The sequence below is a fragment of the Schistocerca americana genome, chromosome 3 (genome assembly GCF_021461395.2).
Source record: "Schistocerca americana isolate TAMUIC-IGC-003095 chromosome 3, iqSchAmer2.1, whole genome shotgun sequence".
In the NCBI taxonomy this organism is placed as follows: domain Eukaryota; kingdom Metazoa; phylum Arthropoda; class Insecta; order Orthoptera; family Acrididae; genus Schistocerca; species Schistocerca americana.
This window is the reverse complement of record NC_060121.1, coordinates 207,204,703-207,224,136: the sequence shown is the minus strand read 5'-3', so window position 1 is coordinate 207,224,136 and position 19,434 is coordinate 207,204,703. Positions and strand designations below refer to the sequence as shown.

Sequence of the window (19,434 nt, the reverse complement as noted above, 5' to 3'; positions counted from 1 at the left end):
CTTAGTAACATCATCATCAATTTCTTCTCCTCCTGGAAGGTTATGGACCATGTCAGTGTACAAAGTAATTGATAATTCCAAATTGACTGGCTCATTGTTGTCGCTCACTACTGGATCCTACTCAACATCAATGGATGGCCACAATTTTCTCCAGCTCTTCATTACAGTAGTGCTCTCCACTGTATCCCATGCTTCTGCTGCTTGGAAAACAACATTAGTTATGTTAATTGCTTTCCACGCTTTCAGCAGAGTCTTGATAGCGTCATTTTCACTTTCGTTCAGCAAGGAGACGAGACGTGAATGTCAACAGTGACGTTTAATTGATTCCAAAATCTCCTGGTCCATGGGCTTAATTAGGGCTGTCACATTGGGTGGGAGAAAGAGTGCTACAAGCACCATCAGACTTTAGAGAAACATCTGAAGGATGACTGGAAGCATTGTCAACTATCAGGATAGCTCCCAGTGGAAGCTTTTTCTTCTTTCTGCTGTTACAAATGTTTCCTGGAACCACCGAGAGAATATTTGTCTGTCCATCCACGCTTTCTTCTGAGCACAATTTATGTCAATGTGTTGAAAACAACATGGATGTTTGCATTACAACGCACCATTAATGTTACGCACTGTTTCTGTTGCTTGTAACCACGAGGCTCCTTCTCTTTGTTTGTAGCTAATGTTTTTGAAGGAAGCATTTTGTAAGAGTCCTGTTTCATCAGCATTGTACAAGGCATCAGCAGTTAAAAATTTTTCCTCTATTATCTCTCATACCTTGCTTACAAGTTCATCAGCATCCGTATCATTAGCTGAGCAACTTTCCCCCAGTGACTGTCAGCTGCCAAATGCCACGTCGTTCGTTGAATGCAACTGCTTTTTCCTTTATAATCGGGCCATTGACTGGAATTCCTTTACTGCGTTGTTGTATGAACCATCTATAAACAGCTACATCCAGTTCTTCATAACCTTCTGTTTTCCCCAACTCACAATTCATTTGTGTTTAGTACCGTCTAATAACATCTTTCTTTCTGATGTCATAAATAGTTGCTCGACCAACACTGAACTCAGCAGCAATGCCTTTCTGTGAAGAACCTTGATTTAACTTGTCTAAAATTTCTTGTTTCTATTTTAAGTCTAGCGTATTTTGTTTCCTTTCAGAAGACACGATTCCAAACTGTAAAGAAAGCTACAATTTCAAATCCCGTATATAAAGCATTGTTTAACTAAGCATTTTTGTGCATGATAATTCATTGCGCATGTGTTTTTTGGATGTGTGCCGGATTACTGAGGGCCGCATTAGTTAGAGTCTAGTGCATTACACATATCACATCATTACATGTGATGGCACAGTCAAAATCATTAGCCATTTTGCTTTTGTCAAACAAATATAACTGTGGTATGTAAAGAGCACCACTGAGGTGTATATACTGCACATTAAGAGAGACATCAGATTAAATTTTCATTCCACAGATCCAAAAAATGAGACGATTCTCATGGATGTGGAACATGTTATAACAGTGTCTCTCTTCATGTGCAGTATGTTCGCTTCAATGGTGCTCTTTACATACCACAGTTTTATTTGACATAGCTGAAATGATTAATGATTTTGACTGCATCATCACATGTAATGGCTTGGTATGTATAATGCAACATGTTTCTACTCAGGCCTAGAGATGGTCATTACCAACCAAAATTAATTATCCAATCACAAATAAAAGTTACAATCCAAGACTGGAATTACAAAAAGCAAACATCTTGCAGAGGACTTCTTTGAGAACAGATGGCAATGGAAATATTTTTTTGTCTGTAAGGCTTGCAGCATGAACTTAAGCAAAATACTTCATTTTATATGAAGTCAATCCATTAGCTGCAATGTAATTTTTATTTGCTTATATTTAGAGATTTCTGCTTGCCTGTTTTGGTTTTCAAAGCCGTTATCAAGTGCACCTCTGGCTACTGTGAATAGTGGATCTTATTTACACCTTACTTGTAATCAATAAATTCAGTTTTATAAATTATATTTTTGCATACATCTAGGTGGGGTTAACGATCATATGGCATCCAGGGGCCAACTGTGAACTGTCTGTTATGAATTAATACTATCATAATCAAGTAGTTTTATAACACACAATTTTTCCTGATAACTGTTTGAATGTTGGGATCCTTAGATGACGTATGTTTACAAATTTTTCATCTCTGGGAGCAGCAGTGGTGTGTGTGTTACATAGACATTACTGTTGAAGCATTTTTGTATATCTGTTATCTGTGAAGTCATACACATATGATCCTTTCTTATAGTTGAAAATATCAATAAAATTTTGTAACTAAGGCTTGTGTTTCACATTAGTTTGTTCACCGAGTAGGTCATTTGGCGAAATTTCTCGTGTGTGTGTGTGTGTGTGTGTGTGTGTGTGTGTGTGTGTGTGTGTGTCTCTCCAATTCTTCCAGAATACAGTATAACCCCCTTTTACGTTCCTGGAATTAACATTTTTCCCCGCCGTTCACAACATTTTTTATTGCTCCCGTCAAATTTCATATGTCCACAATGTTACATCACACCTGATTTTGCATCAACGTACTTATAATTTTCCCGCAATTTATGCTTTATGAATAAATGTTCATGGAAAGAAAAAACTGATGTAAAATAAAATGATGATGGCCACCAAACAGTGTTTACAAACATTATGTGGTTAAGTTCTGTGACACCATGGTGCTGTACTTAGTGGATTTAAACCAGTAAATGTGTAAAAGTTGGAACAATTCGTGCCATATCTCCTGCTGCGTCCAATCTCTACTCTGCTTGGTGGCTGATAGGAGTAACTAGGTTCATACAAATAAGGGAATCATTACCAATCACAACCATTTCCAAACTGTTTCTACAGTGCATCTTCAGTTTTGTGATTGTTGTAATCTTTGTCGTACCTCTTTTGAATCATATTTAGTGTGTTTCATCTTTTGGCCACTTGTAGTGCTAGTTGACACCTTCATTCGGTTTGCGTTGCTCAAATGTTTTTGGTTTAAACACAGCACAAATTACATATATTCTCATGCTGAGCAAAATATGTTTCAAGGATTTATTCTTGTTGTTAAGTGTGATATTTATGTATGTATTCTTTGTTCTGTTACACAAAAACAATGTGAGCAATAGTTTGCATGTGTGTAGTTTTCTACATACCTGTAACTGAGGAAGCACAGTACCGATAACCTCAAAAATACGACTACCGTTCAACAGATGCAGACCAACACACAAAATACTTATGTAAATATTTGCCTTTGATATCGAGAAAAAATTCTCAAAATGCTATGTGCGAAGTATGAAAAAATATGTTACTGATGCAGTGTTTTATTATTCCTATAATGAATGACAGCTGCAGGCATTCCAAAAACATAGATAATGACTTATGAAACTGAGTCAAGTGTTTCTGCTTCCCAGTTATTAGTTCCCATTATATTAGCAGTTTTTATTAAATAATAAACCATTACTAGATAATAAACAAGTCTCTGGCAGGAGTACTTTGATGCCTATATGTGCACATAAATAAAGTGTGAAAATAGAAGGGGGGGGGGGGGGGGGGATCCTACACTTAACATTTACAGCTTAAAACATTATTTCCCACATTTTACACCATTTTTCTGAAGTCTGCAGTGTTTTCAATGTGTTTTCAATGTGTTTTCAATGTGTTTTGCTTTGTGGTTTTCATTTTTAAGATGTAAGAACAAAGTTGTTCAATTGCTTTCACAAGCTTTCATATGTTCTTTGTTCCTAATGTTGCTGTTTCTTTCCATTTTTCCACTGTAGAATTTGTTACAGTTTTCAAAAGAAAACTTGTACACTCCCGAATTTGAAAATTCTGAGATTTTGGCTTTTCCTGACTGAATTCGTGTTTTCAGAGTAAGGGTCATGCAAAATGCAATTTTTACATTTGTCTTATGTATTACATAAAACACTGTTTAAAATGTTTAGCAACTTAAAATGACTTACAAAAGCTGTAAAAATAAGACTAGACAACAGCTCACAGTGGCCCCCCGATGCCATATCATCGTCAACACCACCTACATGGAAGTAGAAATGTAATTTATAAAAGTGATGTTACTGATCTTAAGTCAGATGTAAATAAGACCCACGATTCACAACACTTATAGGTGCATCTGAATAAGGCATTTTCAGCCAAAACAAGCAAGCTTCTTGGGTAGAAATCTCTAAATACAAGCAAACAAAGATTACATTGCAACTACTGGAATTGGCCTATCAATAGAAATGTTTTTTACTTCTTTTAATTATGATACAACCTGTGGATTTGGAACATAATCACTTATGCATGAACATTTTGCTCCTTGTCTTTTTATTAACTTATGTAACTTAAAGACCTCAGTTTTGAAAATGGCCCAATAGCTCACACCTGAGTATATTTTATGTGGCTGTACTATGAATATGACACCAAATATGTTCCTCTTCATATTCTGATATATTACAGGAACACCCAAAGAATTTATTGTATAAAGTCTTTAATACAAAACAGTCTTCAAAAATACTGTATTACATAGAACATTATTTAAAATTTTTAACAACTTAAAAAAGTCCATTTATTTTTTCACTTACAAAAGCTGTAAAAATAAGACTCAACCAGGCTTTTAAACACACTGTTTATAAAATACAATACAAATTTTATATAAATATTATACATATTTGTTTGTATTTGGTAAAAGAAAAAAGAAACATCACATTACGCAATCGTCATTGAAATACAAACGCCTTCATGTGCCTGTACAATATTTACAAAATATATTCACAATATTAACAATGTTTATATTTATAAAAATCACAGTGTAAGAATTATATATTTATATAAATAATCTGTTACTATACAAAGATCACCACTGACTTATTCTTGGTTTGTGTTCCCATTTATACTGAAAGTTTTGAAAAGGAGGGGAAGGGGTTGGTACAAAAATCTTTTCTTTCAAAAAGCAAGTCAGACTACTACAAACAGATCTTAATAAAATTATTCTAATTCTTGTGCATCGTCTCAATGTAAGAGTGTTTTCATTTTACTATTTCTCCCTAAATGCTGAAGAGTCATTTTTGAGACATCAAAATTTTATTTTGGGAAAAAAAAAATTAAAATAATTAAAATGCTGTTACTTGTGAAATCCATAGGCCATAACTGAGGCCATATTTTAACATATTTTTTGCAGTAGTTCTGATCAAATCATAAATACTACACTTCATGGCATTAACATGCCATATTTCCAAAACTGAACAAGGATTAAAGAATAAGTGTGTGTATGATATTCCAACTGCAGAACACTGCCTAGTTTGCCACTTCCACTAGTCAATGTAAGCTGACAGTGTTGGTCTTTCCACTTAAAGAAGTGCTGCTTTTCAACAATTTCCAACAGAATTATTTTGGAAACACAAACAGTTTCACAATTTGCGTTACTTGCGGCTGCTATTAACAGAAGTGGTGGTGGTGGTGGTGGTGGTGGTGGTGGTGGTAGTACAGTGGTGTCCTTTTCAAAACCTCCATTATTTCTCACTCTTTGTATTTGATACAATTCAGCAATACAACAAAACTGTCTTGTTTTCATGGTAAGAAGTATCACTACAGAAACTACTTTCACTAAGTTAAAGACACTATTACTTTGGTAACTTACTATCAAGCTGTTTCTCTGAAATAAAGAAAATGACAAAAATGAAAGAAGGTGGTACAGAAAATGGCAATAGGAACAGCCTGGACTGGATTACTTTGCATCACTTCTGTGATAAATGGAATGGTGCTGTTGCTAAACATGCTGTCAAACTTTTCTCCAAGCACTCACAAGACCTACAAGCACCTAATACTGGCCTTTGTACATATTTTCTACATAAAGTTAAGAAAGAATGGAATGCTTTTTAACTACTAAGCCTTGTAAGAATTTCTTGAGATGAGAAATAGTGTACACTTCACATTGGGTAAATATGTAAAGAGACAGAAATAAATGTAGTCATTAATTTCATTCAGACCACATGTCAGTCATTATACATCACAGTTCTAGTTCCTCCATTGTCCTCGATAACCGGTTATTGTCAATTCGCCTCCGCTGACTTCGTCGAACAGCATCAGCCCTTCTGTACGGTTCAGATTTTAGGCCCAAAAGAATGTCTTCCAGGGCACCATTGTACACTTCATCCTGCTGCAGTAACTTCTTCTCTTGGACCAAGCGCGTCTTGCACTTCAGCTCATTAATCACAGCCTCCTGTCAGGACACATCAGGTTCAAGTGTTGTTTCCTGTGGGATGTATTTGTGAGAAAATGAAACTTGGCCCAATGTGGAAGCATTTAGGGATCTTCTGAAGTATTTTACTATCATGTACAGTGCATGACATTTACTTCCTGTTCCCATGACTGACTTCACAATACAAGCGTGGCATAATGCAACTGCAGTGCAAAATTCAAAACATTGCTTATGTATGGGACCTCAAGTGTTTACAAAAAGAGTAATTCACGCTAATTAGTGCTAACATTTACTGCATTGTACCCAAATAACTACGATTCCACCATTAGTGATATCTTCCCACAGGCCCAAGTTTCATTTATCGAAACACAACTAACAAAACTTGACATGCTCATGCAAATGAATCACACATAAAACCAAAATTTTTCATTTATTGTCTTACTGAAGCAAGAAGTTATTGCTTGTCTGTATAAAGCAGTCTACTGAAAAAAGGCAATGCAGTGAAAAAACAAAACAACTAAGTACCATTAATGCAAAAGTCATTTATCTCAAACCTAGCTACCAACAGACACATTATTCTGCAAGAGAAAGGTAGACTGGAGAAATCAGACAAAACACAACAACAACAACAAAATTAAAACACGAGACAAAGAAATCTTATTACACATAAGAATATTAGACCACTATCTAGGACTGTGACAGCAATGCATACTACGCTACCACTATGTTAGTATCAAATTTTGAAAAGGACTTTAGTAACATATAAATGCATATATACATACAGCAGTTAGTATTAGCCCACACTCCTTGTGACAACAAACACAGTGTTTGAGAATCACCAGTCTTATTCTTTGCTCCTTATAGCTCCACAGCCATACACACAGATTACAGCTGCAGGAAGTGTGAGGCACTACAAAAGAGCATGGAGAAAACGCACGAGACGAGTACCTACACAAAAGCATCCTCTTAAGTGATTCAACTGCTCCAGATAGCAACTGGACGACCATATAAAATGAAGAAAGAATTAGTGGGAAATCAGCAGTGAGCTCACTTTCGCAGTACTAACAGATGTTACCAGTCACAGGATCTTATGTACAAGATTAATCATTTCAAGCTAAACTAGTGTGCAATTACAGTTGTCAACAGTGTTGAAACTTTTAAAAATGAGGTTACATTTAGACTCATGGCTATATGTGTATTTAAGAGCTCAAACCTGATGGTTTGAAGGATTTTAATACTGAAAAATAAAAACATCTCAACATTCTCTTTTTATTACTTAGACAAATGCAGTCCTCTGGATTGGTTATGTACTACCAACAGAGAGAACTTTACATTTGTAATATGCAAATATTCCCTTGCACCTAACCCTCAGACATAACTATAACCTCACTGCTATGTGAGGCGCACGCACGCACGCACGCACGTGCGCGCGCGCGCACACACGCACACACGCACACACACGCACACACGCACACACGCACACACGCACACACACACACACACACACACACACACACACACACACACACACACACACACACACACACAGTAGTGAAGTTCCTGCTTATTTTTGTTACCCACTTTGATAAAAGCCTGTGAAACAGTCAGCAAGTTTAATTGTACAGTTTGGCATCCAGTGAGAGCCGATCACAACAATTACGTTGATGTTCACAATCAGGAGCATCTGTGACAATAAATTGTGCAACAAGAATACACCACATTTGAGAAACCCAATATGAAACCTTCGTGAAAAATAATTATTTGTATGATCTGACTAGCTGCACAGGAATAAAATCACATTAATATCAAATTAAGCAAAACTTCAGCTGGCTGATTCTAATTAACAAGATATACTGATCTTCCCCTTCTTTGTAAACAAGTTTGTGATGTGTTCCCATTCATGTATCAAACACAGACTTCTTGTGTACATCTGGTTGGCATTTGCATCACTCTGTCCATTGGTTCCTGTTGCCTTTCAACAACAATTTAGCATTATTTATTGTTATTCTTCCTCTATAAAATTGACTTTTTGCTATTTATAGGAATGATATCATTTTGACCTTGTCTGTCATATCCAGTCACTGACTGCCACTTAATGACAAGGGGTTAAGTTTTACTCCCCATTTCAGTTCCATTTCCTTTTTGCTGAAACCACATGCCACATATACAGGTTTATGCAATCTAATTACATCAGTCTATGCTTTCCGTTTTCACACATTGTGAACTATGTCCATATTTCTACATATGTTTATTTTTTAGCCCCGATAATGAAGTTCTGTAAGTGTTAACAGTTTATGTGCTTCTATCCAAAAAAAAATCTCTCTCTCTTGGTTTGGCATTTTCAAGCAAAGACATTGTGCCTTTTAGAAACCTTTTCAGTGACAGATTAACTGCTTGAGAATTAATGCAATTTATGTATTTAAGTTAAATGTACTGTAATCAACATTTTATTACAAATGTTCACAAGTTATTTCTCTCAGAAGTTGGCAGTACCTTATTCCACATAGAATAAGAGACGGAACACGTAAATTTGTCAACAGTCATTTTAATAACTAAAATGCACAAGGAAATAATGAATGGTCTTTGGTCATCTTCAGTCCAAATCCTGGTTTGATACAGTCTTCATGCTAGTCTGTTCTGCACAACCCTCCTTATCTCAGCATAACTACTGCACTGTGATCAAGCCTTGTGAACTACTCCTTATCCATCACATTACATTACCAAACTGATTATTCTTTGATGCCTCAAGTGCGTTCTGTCATCAGATCCCTTCTTTTAGTCAAGTTGTACAACAAATTTTTCTTTTCTCCTCATTTTGGTTCAGCACTCTCTCATCACATATCGAAACAACCCATCCAATCTTCAGCATTCTTCTATAGCAACTAATTCTCTTATTCACTTCAAAGTGATGCAGTTTGAAAACCAAGAATTTATTAGGCTTGCGACCGCAAGAGACTGAGGTCTCACTCTTCTCATCTGTACTATTTACCAGGATGTTTCACTCCTAAACATAGGTACATTCCACACACATACTTTCTGAAGAGCCTTCCTAAGTTGAAAATTTATAATTTTCTTTTTTTTTTTCAGAAACACTTTTCTTATTATTGCCACTCTGCATTTCATACCCTCTCTACTTAGACCATCGTCAGTTATTTTACTCCCCGAATAGTAAAACTGATCTTCTTCTACTTTTAGTGTCTCATTCCCTAATCTAATTGAAAGATATGAACTCTTAATTTCACCAGCAAAGCATACCTTCAAGAAGATGATGTAGTTTATGTCATTCTAATGTCATTGGCTAGACAAAGAATCTACTCACTAATGCTCCCTCCGGCAGAAGCATTGAAGGGGAAGGAAGAGAGGTGAAGGAAAAGGGCTGAAGAGGTTAAGGAAAAGGGCTGAAGAGGTTTAGGAAAAGGGGTAGATTTCATAAAAATCACCCAGAGCCAAGGGTCAGGGGAGAAGGAATGACCAATTGTTGTGGAATACACCTGACGCAATTTGAAAACCTGAAAGTCTCATCTGGTGCTGTCTCCAACAATCAATCTTTCCTTCTCATCCCGTCCAGTAAGTCTCTCTTGACCTGCGGTTCTGGGTGACTCTTCCAAAATATACCCCTTTTTCTAAACCTCTCCAGTACCTTTTCCTTCACTCCTCTTCCTTCCCCTTTAACCCTCCAGCCGGAAGAAGGAGCCACTGGCTCCGAAAGCTTGCGTAAGTACAACCTCCTTTTGTGTGTATGTTCTCCTACCGGCGCTTGGTGAGTAGATTTTTTTATCTATTCAATCACATTATATTGTCAAAAACTGATTATTCTCGGTGTTACAGTTTATGTTATTTGAATGTTGAGTTTTAGCCTAATTCACACCAATTTTATCATCATCCACTTTCAATGCTTAGGACAACACTTAGAAGGTAAAAACTAATACAAATATTATGTAAATAATGCAGAAAAATTATTCTAATGCCTAGCAGACTTTGTGATCTGATCAAGTTTGAGAGCTAATTAGTGTGTAACCTCTTTTCTTGTAGCTTTGCCCTCCACATAGCATGCCACCTTAATATCTGCCGTTTACATCATTGTCTTCTATCAAAAATTTTCTGTTATGCTGAGAATGAAAGTTTTAAGTTTTTGCAACAACATTTTACTTTCCAGACAAGAATATTTGCTTGCATCCTAGCACTGTTAACAGATAGAGCAGATTTTTAATATTAATCTGCAATTTGAAAACTGGTCAAGTTTGTGGATATGATGAAAACAAGCAGAGACAGGTAATTAAAAAAAAGACTGTAGCTGTACTCCTAAAACTCATGCCAATTAGGATGATTAAATGTGAATATTTAGCTAAATTCAACATTTGTGCAGTCAAAATGATCACTTTGCTGCTATCATCTGTTTTTTTTGTTGTTGTTGATTACTGTAGACTCTGGTTTCAATTTGGTCTCCAATTTAGAAATGTTGCATCCATTTGCTGAATGTTCTAATGAATATTAATCTCACCTTTAACCTCACCAATAAACTTATTCCAAAACATGCTTTTTAAAAATATGGTGAAGCTTAATAATTTGAATTAAATCTGGAAATGTTACCAAGTGCACATATAGTGAGATTGGCAGAAATATTGGATGGGCAATAAAGAAAGAAGACCAGTGTGAAGAGAGAGATTACCAACATGTGAAGTGGTTGAGATTATACTTTTAATTTCCTCTTTAAGTAATATGCCTGACAATGCACTAGCAAGATTTGTTAGAGGGTGCATACAAATTATGGCAACTCATCTGATAACGAACAACATTTGTCTTAAAAGAGCATGTAAGTTCATCGGCGGTCCACCCAAAAGCTTGCACCAAACATACACCGCCTTTTATCATATGAACTATATTAGTTTGTAGCTTTAGTAGTGGAAAATACTTTTTATTTTGCAATCAGAATAATTAACAGTTTAAGTTAAGGACTCGCAAGCTACCCAACTGCGACCGAACATATCCTTGATGTGGTACTGTTGAATCAGATGATGGATAGTATAAGGGGGCATCAAATGAAAATAAGACAGATGGAAAAAATTAAGTAACTGTTCATTATTTCAAAAGTAATTTCCATACCTATTAATAGGCTGATCCTACTGAGAGACATGACAGTCAGTTGCCTTCATGAAAAAATGTGCATATTTGCCTACGGAATCACAATTGCATGATTATACCAAGGTGTGCACCTCTTCTTCCAGGCCCTGAAGGAAGACATTTGTTGCCATCAATTTGCACACCTGGGTACAGGCATGGTTCGCAGGCAAACAAACATTTTTCCGTAAAGGCATTGACTGTCTTGTCTCTCAGTGGAATTCATTTATTAACAGTTATGGCGATTACTTCTGAGATAATTAACAGTTTACTTACTTCTCTTCCTGTCTGCCTCATTTTGATTTGGGTGCCGCTTACAGTTGTACTAAATTAAAAGTGCATGCACTCCACACATTAAGATAATAGGTGAAAAGGTGGGAGGGAGGGAGGGAGGGAGGGAGGGAGGGGGGGGGGGGGGTGAAAGTGGCCATTTTGACAATGGTGGACAATAATAAGCTGCATGTGGATCTGACGTAAGATTGTCAGAAAGTGCCACACCCTCTAATCCTTGCAGGGGGGAGTGCCTTTTTTTGCCAAATAGTGCACTACCCCATTTCTACATTTCATACAAATTGCAATAATCTTTTACAAAATACAAGCGAAAAATAATATAAAACCCAAACTACAGTGCAACAACCTACCTGCTGCTTTTTCTGATTTAATTTATTGCGCTTAGCTACCTCTTCTGGTGGTCTGTTCAAAGCTTCCAGTGCCGCCTGCTCAAGCCTACGTCTCTGCTCATTCTCCTGGTCAGCAATCTGAAAGATTAGTCATCAATACCATAAGAAATTAATGAAAAATAGCTTTTACAACTCTCACCAGGTGTATCTGGGAACTACGGGAGGTTCTGTAAGTAATGTAACATTTTTTTCCCCCTCCTAGACGAGATGTTCTAATACCATTTCAAGAAGTCCATGTACGATTCCTGAGGATTTACATAAAACATTCATAATAACTACAGCCACCTGGTACAAATCTAGCAACATGACATTGGTGCATTTGCTTACTAGGTTAAAGGGGAAAATGAAAGAAATTTGAACTCTACAAAAGCACTCAAAAATATGTAGCATGTCTATTCTGTAGTTTTTCTCATTTATATCTGCACTGTGTCTGGCCAGTATTCTGCTTATAAAACTAAAAAGTCAACTTGCCCCTACTAAAGCCAATTGTACATTTTTCCATCTTAGCTTGCAGTTAATCTGAATCCAAATCTTGGCCGTTAAAGTTCAGTTCTGTATGTTACAGTGACTGTACTCTGGCTTTGGGATGCACATCAAAAGTGTTTGTGGTAAATGTCATTACTCCCTGAGCGGCATGAAGATATTAGAATGAGCTATTCTGCACAGAGCTATTCTGCACAGAGCTATTCTGCACAGAGCTATTCTGCACAAACAGTAACTGCTTCACAGTATTTTAATATCTGAGGGCTGTTGCACTGCTCTCTGTTTTGTGTTGTATGGTTTGGTTTTGTCCGAATTCCTTTTGATGCTGCAAGTCTTTGGTAGTCTTATATTCTTCAAGAATGTGGTAAATTGTTAATTTTTTTCTCCTCAGATGAGGTTCTTCCTGTCTTAGTATAAACTCACGGCTTATTTTGGTATGTCTGATTCTGAGACAGTGTGAGGCAACACCTTCCCTCCTTGACACAGCGAAGTCTGCGAGACCTTGTTGGTGTGTTTGATTGTCCTTAATTTACTGGATTGTGGAAGAGCTGGTCACTTGTCATTCCATTTCTTCAGGATGCAATGTGGAATGTGTGTCCTTACATCAATACTTGGAATATCTAGTTTGAGTGTCCACCTTCATTGCTTCTTTGGCTAGTTTGCTACCCATCCCATTACCTGGAATGCTGAAAGGACTCCATGTCCAGAGAAAAATGATGGATATCCCGGTACTGCAGAGATTGTACAGTTGGTCAAGGATGGCAGGGACAATGGATGTTTTGGATAGCACTTTCCTATTGTTTCAAAGCATTCAAGGAGTAGCTGCATGTAATGAAATTAAGTTGACAAATTCATCATGTTTCGTAGCACCCTACTGATAGCTATTAATTCTGCAGTATAAATACCGCATACTTTTGGTACAAAAAGTCATTTAGAATTCAGTTTGTGTACCTATGCACAGACAACATTTTCATTATATCTGAAACTGCCTAGGTAAAGGAGATTAAAATGTGGATATCCTTAGAAGACTGAATAAAATTCTCTCCTATAAAAATTGTGTCTTACAATGAGGTCTTTGGTGTTCATCTTTACTGCTTGTTGGGGAATATGCCTTTAAGGCATTTGCAAGAGCCAGTACTGCATTCAGGTAATCAGAGGAAGTTCTCACCAGAGCTCTTCCCATCTTATTGCTCTTGGCTGCCCCATTCTGAGGTTCATGAGTAAGTGGGTTGCTGAATTGTGGAATAAAATACGATGACAGTAATGATTTGGCATTTGATTAATCGTGATTGCATACTTAAATACATTTTGTTAGTGTCATTTTCAGTGGTAGTATTCCTGCTTGTCCAATAATGCTACTGACTGGGCTCATTCAAAAAGCTAGAGTTGTCAAATGACTCCCCTGTGGTTGACAGGATCTAACATTTCTAGGATGGACAGTGCTGCTGCCACATAAACAATGCGTCCCAAGCCGAAACAGGATAGAATGAGCATTTCATAAAATGTTAACATAACAGTTCGATTTTCACTCCAGGAACTGTTACTGAGCAACAGAGTGTTGAGTTTCATCATGCAACAGGTCTGGAGTTATCATATCTGTGGTAACAGTAAGTTTATGACCAGAAAGAAGTGCTAGATTAATTCGACTAATTCCAGCAGAAGGGTTTCGAGGTATAGTTCTGGTTGAGGATGGGCAGACTGTATTCTATCATAGTGCACAATGTGTAATTTAGTGGTGAGAAACGATGCCCATGGACTGCACCCACTTTTGTGTCTTCTTTATTGCTGTCTGTTATTGACATTCTACTGTACATAACAATACATAACTATAACATAAACAAAGATCATCAACATATAATGCTGGTGTGATAATGTCCCACTGTGTACAATGCCATTTATTGCAGTTGGAGAAAGTGTGACACTTAAAACTGATCCCTGTGAGACTTCATTTTCCTGTACACATTGGTTACTAAGGTTTGTGCACACCCTGGTTCTATAGAGTCTAAAAATTCTGTATGAAGACAGGTAAACTTCCTCGAAAATTCTACTTGTTCAGAGTCGATAAAATGTGACGTAGTTATGTTGTACTGTATGCCTAATAATAAAAAAAATTACTGTGATCAAATTTTGGTGGGGCACAAAGGCCTCCCTAATTGAAAACTCCTATCATAAGAGACCACCAGTGGTAGTTCAACATCTTCAGAATCTAAAGCTGTGCATTAACCATCCTTACTACTGTTTACCTAACTAGTTATTAGGGTAATCAGTCTATCTATTTCTGGTTCTTGGGTGTTATCCTCACTTTGGTACAGATGTTGTGACGTGTTCTCTCAGTTGCAATGGATATCAGTTGTCCTACCAAACCTTGTTAAAATTTTTTAGAACAGAGCTTTTGCTATTTTCACCAAGGTGTTAAAGAATTTGATTATGGATGTCATCTGGTCCTGGCCCTGCACTATTTTATAACATTATTTAGTTTCTATGCTTTAAAGGGTGTGTTGTAGGTTGCCACATCTGTTGAGATAAAAGATATAGTACTACATTCTGTTAAAAGGTGGTGTTGGGCAAAAGCAGGGTGGCAGTTCTTAGATGCTGACATTGCAGCACAATATATAGCTGATAGTTCAGCAATTCCAGAGAAACTAGTGTTAATTTCCTCTCCATTGAGGACTCCCTGGATTCTACGAGTGGCTTGAAATCCACTCATCCACTGCTATTTGGAACAAACCTATGAAGCTGCAGTATGTACTGTCATTGAAGAGACACATTGTTCCCAACATCTGTTGTTCTTTTGTTTAGTAAGTAACAGGCTTTTGCCCTTGATCAACTGAATAAAATAAAATCGTTGCTAGAAGCATTGTACCCATGTCTCTGTAGAGCACTTTGTTGTTGTTCTGATGGTACTGGCAAGCTCTTTGCACTGCCATGGAACAGGTTTGCTCCTAAGAGGACCTGACTAGAATAGCAACTTCATATTCGCAGCATGAATGTTTGTTCCTGTTGCATCTTGCACTACTTTGTCAATGCTCTTCTCTGTATTTATTGTAATCTGCACTTCAGCAGAGAAAGCATTCTAATTTGCTGTTCACAGTGACCAACACAGAAGCAGAAGCAATTTATGTGGCATATACCTGGAACCAATGCAATAAATGAGTAATAGTTACTACCATCACAAAAGTCTCATGAGTGTTCCATTGGATCATAGATGAAAAATTAGTTCTTCACATTGTCCAATCATGCAGAATAGTAGCCACAGTTAGTGTTGAAATGTGTTGGGGTTCCCTTATTTATTAGGCAGAGATCAAGGTCTGAGAATCTCTAGCAGTTATCCTCAACAAATCTTATCCGGCTGCCCTGTACGCTGTTACAGGCATTAAAATCTCCCAATAAAATGAAAGGTGGGGGTAACTGTGTGATTAGGTCTTATGTTTCTCTGGAAGGCAATATCTTGGTCACGGGGGAATGTAGACACTGCAGACTGTCCTTATGGTTAATTGTACTCTAATGGATATTGCTTCAAGTGCAATGTTAATAGTCACTTGTTCACTGAAGGTGTTTTGTTTGATTAGTGTACGAAAATCATCAGATGTTAATTCCATGTTCATCCTATTTTTGTTATACACATTATTTCCTCTGGGAGTAGGAAAATGGTCTCCCAAAAATCTCGATACTTGTATTATTTAATTGGATAGATAAAAGATCTACTCACCAAGCGGCAGCAGAACACACACATAAAAGACTGTTGTGATTGGCAATTTTTTAGAGCCAGTGGCTCCTCCTTCAGGCAGAAGGGTTGAAGGGGAAGGAGGAAGGGTGAAGGAAAAGGACAGGAGAGGTACGGGATGAGAAGGAAAGACTGACTGTTGGGGTCTGCATCGGACAAGATTTGAAAACCTGAGAGCTTAATGGTGGAAGACAGGGGAATATGCAAGACAGCTATTACGATAAAAACATCGTGCACAAGTTAATAAGTGCACTGTGCATAACAGAAGTGGGAGGGGTCAGTGAAAAAGACGGGATTGTGAGATGGTTTGTGATTGTCGAATTTCTTCCACGTGGTGATAGCAGCCACTAAAATTCCAATGAAAAATCTCTGAAAAGGTGTTGGTGTTGTCAGTGAATAGGAAAGTGATATATGTTTATCTGCAGTGTTCCAGTGCCTCCTGCACAGGTGGTGTAGACTCCAAGAAGTCTTCTGCTGCCAAGGAGAGGTCCAGTTCCATCAGAAATGATGAATCAGTACTTTGCTTTGTAACTTTTCCTTCCTTTTCTCTTTTTTCTGGTTGTGGATCGAGGTAAGGAGACAACTGGACACTGTGCAGTTTGATGTCTTAGTCTCTTCAAACCACAAACTACAAATACTATCTACATCATTCATTTTTGAAGGAGAAAGTGTTGAGTGGGTCTCCCTCTCTTTTGCTGTTTGAAGGATAAAAATCATCCATACTGTATTTGTTGGGAGACTCCTGCTAGCTCTGTAAGATTTCAAGTCAAGGGGGTCTTCATCGTGCGTAACACTTTGCAACCAATTCAGAATTTTTCAATCCATTCGTAGACACTCTGTTGCGGCAAAGCATTGTTTCCACACTGCACCAAAAAACTTTGATGAATTTCGGATCCTGATACGCCTTCTAACCACAAAAAACAGATCACTGAATGTTGCTCTTCTTTGGTGCAAATACACAGCGAAGCAGCCATGATTAACAGCATGGCAACAATAACGGAACTAATCTAGCAGCTTGGAACTTTGAAAATTGTAACAAATAAACAAAGCATGGGTCATCAACGTAAAACAACAGTACTACCAAAATAAACAAATATATAACTAAACTGCGGATAATAATTGGCTTACCCTCGTATATGCCTCAACATGCTAAATTAGCTTGTAGCTTGTGATTGGTAACTGTAGGTCCCTGTGAAAAATAGCTTCTTGTACCATATTCAAAGATTTGTGTGCAGCAGTAATCATTGTTGTTCCATCAAGATTTTCCAAACGTCAGAAGGCTAGAGGATGTGCAGCACATTTCACATTTTTCCAGTGTGTAACTCAGAAAATTAATTATGAATTTTTTCTACGAAAATATTGGCTTTGTAACTAAACGTATCTTCAACTGTTCTAGTACACACCAAGTATTGAATAAACTGTTTTGTTCCCAGTCTTCCGGCTTGTTAGGCAGCCAGGCTAGGGAAAGCAGTGGTCTTATAATTGACCGCACAGCAATATGTATACCTGCAGGGTGCGTAAGTGGACAATGGATTTCCCAGTTAAAAATATAACTTTTCCCAGAGTAAAAATAAACGTTTTCCTTGGTGAAAATAGACTTTTGTCGTGTTAAATATCACTATACTTTCCCCCAGAGCAGTAAAACTTATCAATCCTTTGAATGTTAAAGGTTTTATACACCGCTGTAGAAATTCCCAACTTCCTGGCACTTTCAGAAATGAAACCCAGCAAAAAACAACGTGTTTTGGAATGATCTTTGATGCACAGCAACATGTACACTTTTGTTTTGTGTTACAAAAGTACAAATGTTAAATCCACCAAATACACCACAGTAGCTCGCGAAGCACTGAAATCTAGATTGCAATGCGCTTTTATCAGCCAGTCATAGCTCACATCATGTAATCTCACCCACCCATAACAGCATGTATTCAGAGTACACAACATATGATGGAGTCACTCACTAGTAACATCACTGTTGAGCAGTGCAAACACGTAATAGGAAAGTTAATGTTTTCAGTTACAACACAAACAGTATGGCTACAAGAAAATTGAAGCTTGCATCTCTTCCGCCCTCTTTTTTTTAAAGAATTTGTTACCCTTTTGAGATATAAAAAAAACAAATGTGCCGCTAAAATTTAAATAATGGCATAAATGACTGGTCTTCTGGGCCCATTTTTTTTCTATGTGGGTGCTCCTCAATGTGTTAAGTTATGAATGGGAGTCAAATGCTTCACGATTTAAGAAAGTCATCACACACTGTCACATGCAACATAATTCATCTTGCGTAACTGGAAATTTACTTTGAAAGTAATGTTTCTCAAACCACCATTCACAATATTTTCCCAAATGTAAATAGTTTTAAATATATATATAATTAAAAATTCTGCCATTATTATGTCATTAAATTTTATGTAAATAGTTTTAATGTCACACTCATCGAAAGCAGTTTGTTGTTATGAAATATTGTCTAGTCCTCATCCTAAACACTTTGACATATTTTCCTGTCGGCAGACACTTGTGCGTGCGCACTGCATTTTGTTGTTTTAAATGGTGTATTTTCTTGCAACCAAAGTTTTAGTTTGGTGTTATTCTCTTGTTTTATTGTCTTAGCATTATTCTGCAGTAGTGGACTAAAGTAAAATTCTTTATTCGAGTATCAGTTCCTAACAGTCAAAAATCATAAAAATTTAACTGAAAACTAAAACAGTGACAAATTCCCAGAATTCTAAAAAAAATCCCGCATTTTCTCCATACTTCTCCCAGATTTCCTGGTTGTTCTGGGGCATATGGACCCTGGCCTATCTGTAGAGGCAGTCAGGTCAGTACAGTGATGTGTCAATTTAGTTTAATGCATTTTATGTACGGAATGTCTGCCCTTATACCACCTATTCCAATCAAGGGCTCTGCCTATACAGGCCACCCAGCCACAGGGAAGGTCACCTGGCACAATAGGCTGTGCCAGGCGTCCTCATGTCACACGAAGACGAGCATCTGCTCTTTGGCATGCGTAGAGAGCTAGCAGCTCAGGCATCGGAAGTGTGACCCCTGTGTTGTCAAAAGGCTCTAACGAAAGGGTTCATAATGACTCCAGCACATGAGGTTGGCTACCACACTGGATTTTAAATACATATATTAGTGTTGGCCATTAGTGTGTGAACAAGATCTTCAATACTGTAGGCAGTAGGTACTATTTAAAGCATTATCCCAAGTTGGTCCATACTA

The 19,434-nt window shown here is 37.2% G+C and overlaps 1 protein-coding gene across 6 annotated transcripts in view; it reads right to left on the bottom strand.

The window, feature by feature from the left end:
• Window positions 1-4,585: 4,585 nt before the first annotated feature.
• LOC124605323 (formin-like protein) overlaps window positions 4,586-19,434 on the bottom strand; it is a 451,910-nt gene continuing 437,061 nt past the window's right edge. For 4 of the 6 annotated variants that reach the window (XM_047136919.1, XM_047136922.1, XM_047136923.1 and 1 more), the window contains 2 exons: window positions 11,967-12,083; window positions 4,588-6,228 (listed from right to left, as the gene is read on the bottom strand). In XM_047136919.1, the coding sequence (XP_046992875.1) occupies window positions 6,016-6,228; window positions 11,967-12,083 (330 nt within the window). In that variant the 3' untranslated portion in view covers window positions 4,588-6,015. Of the gene's footprint in view, window positions 6,229-11,966; window positions 12,084-19,434 lie in introns of all 6 variants that reach the window. The other 2 variants (XM_047136921.1, XM_047136920.1) reach the window with 2 other exon arrangements.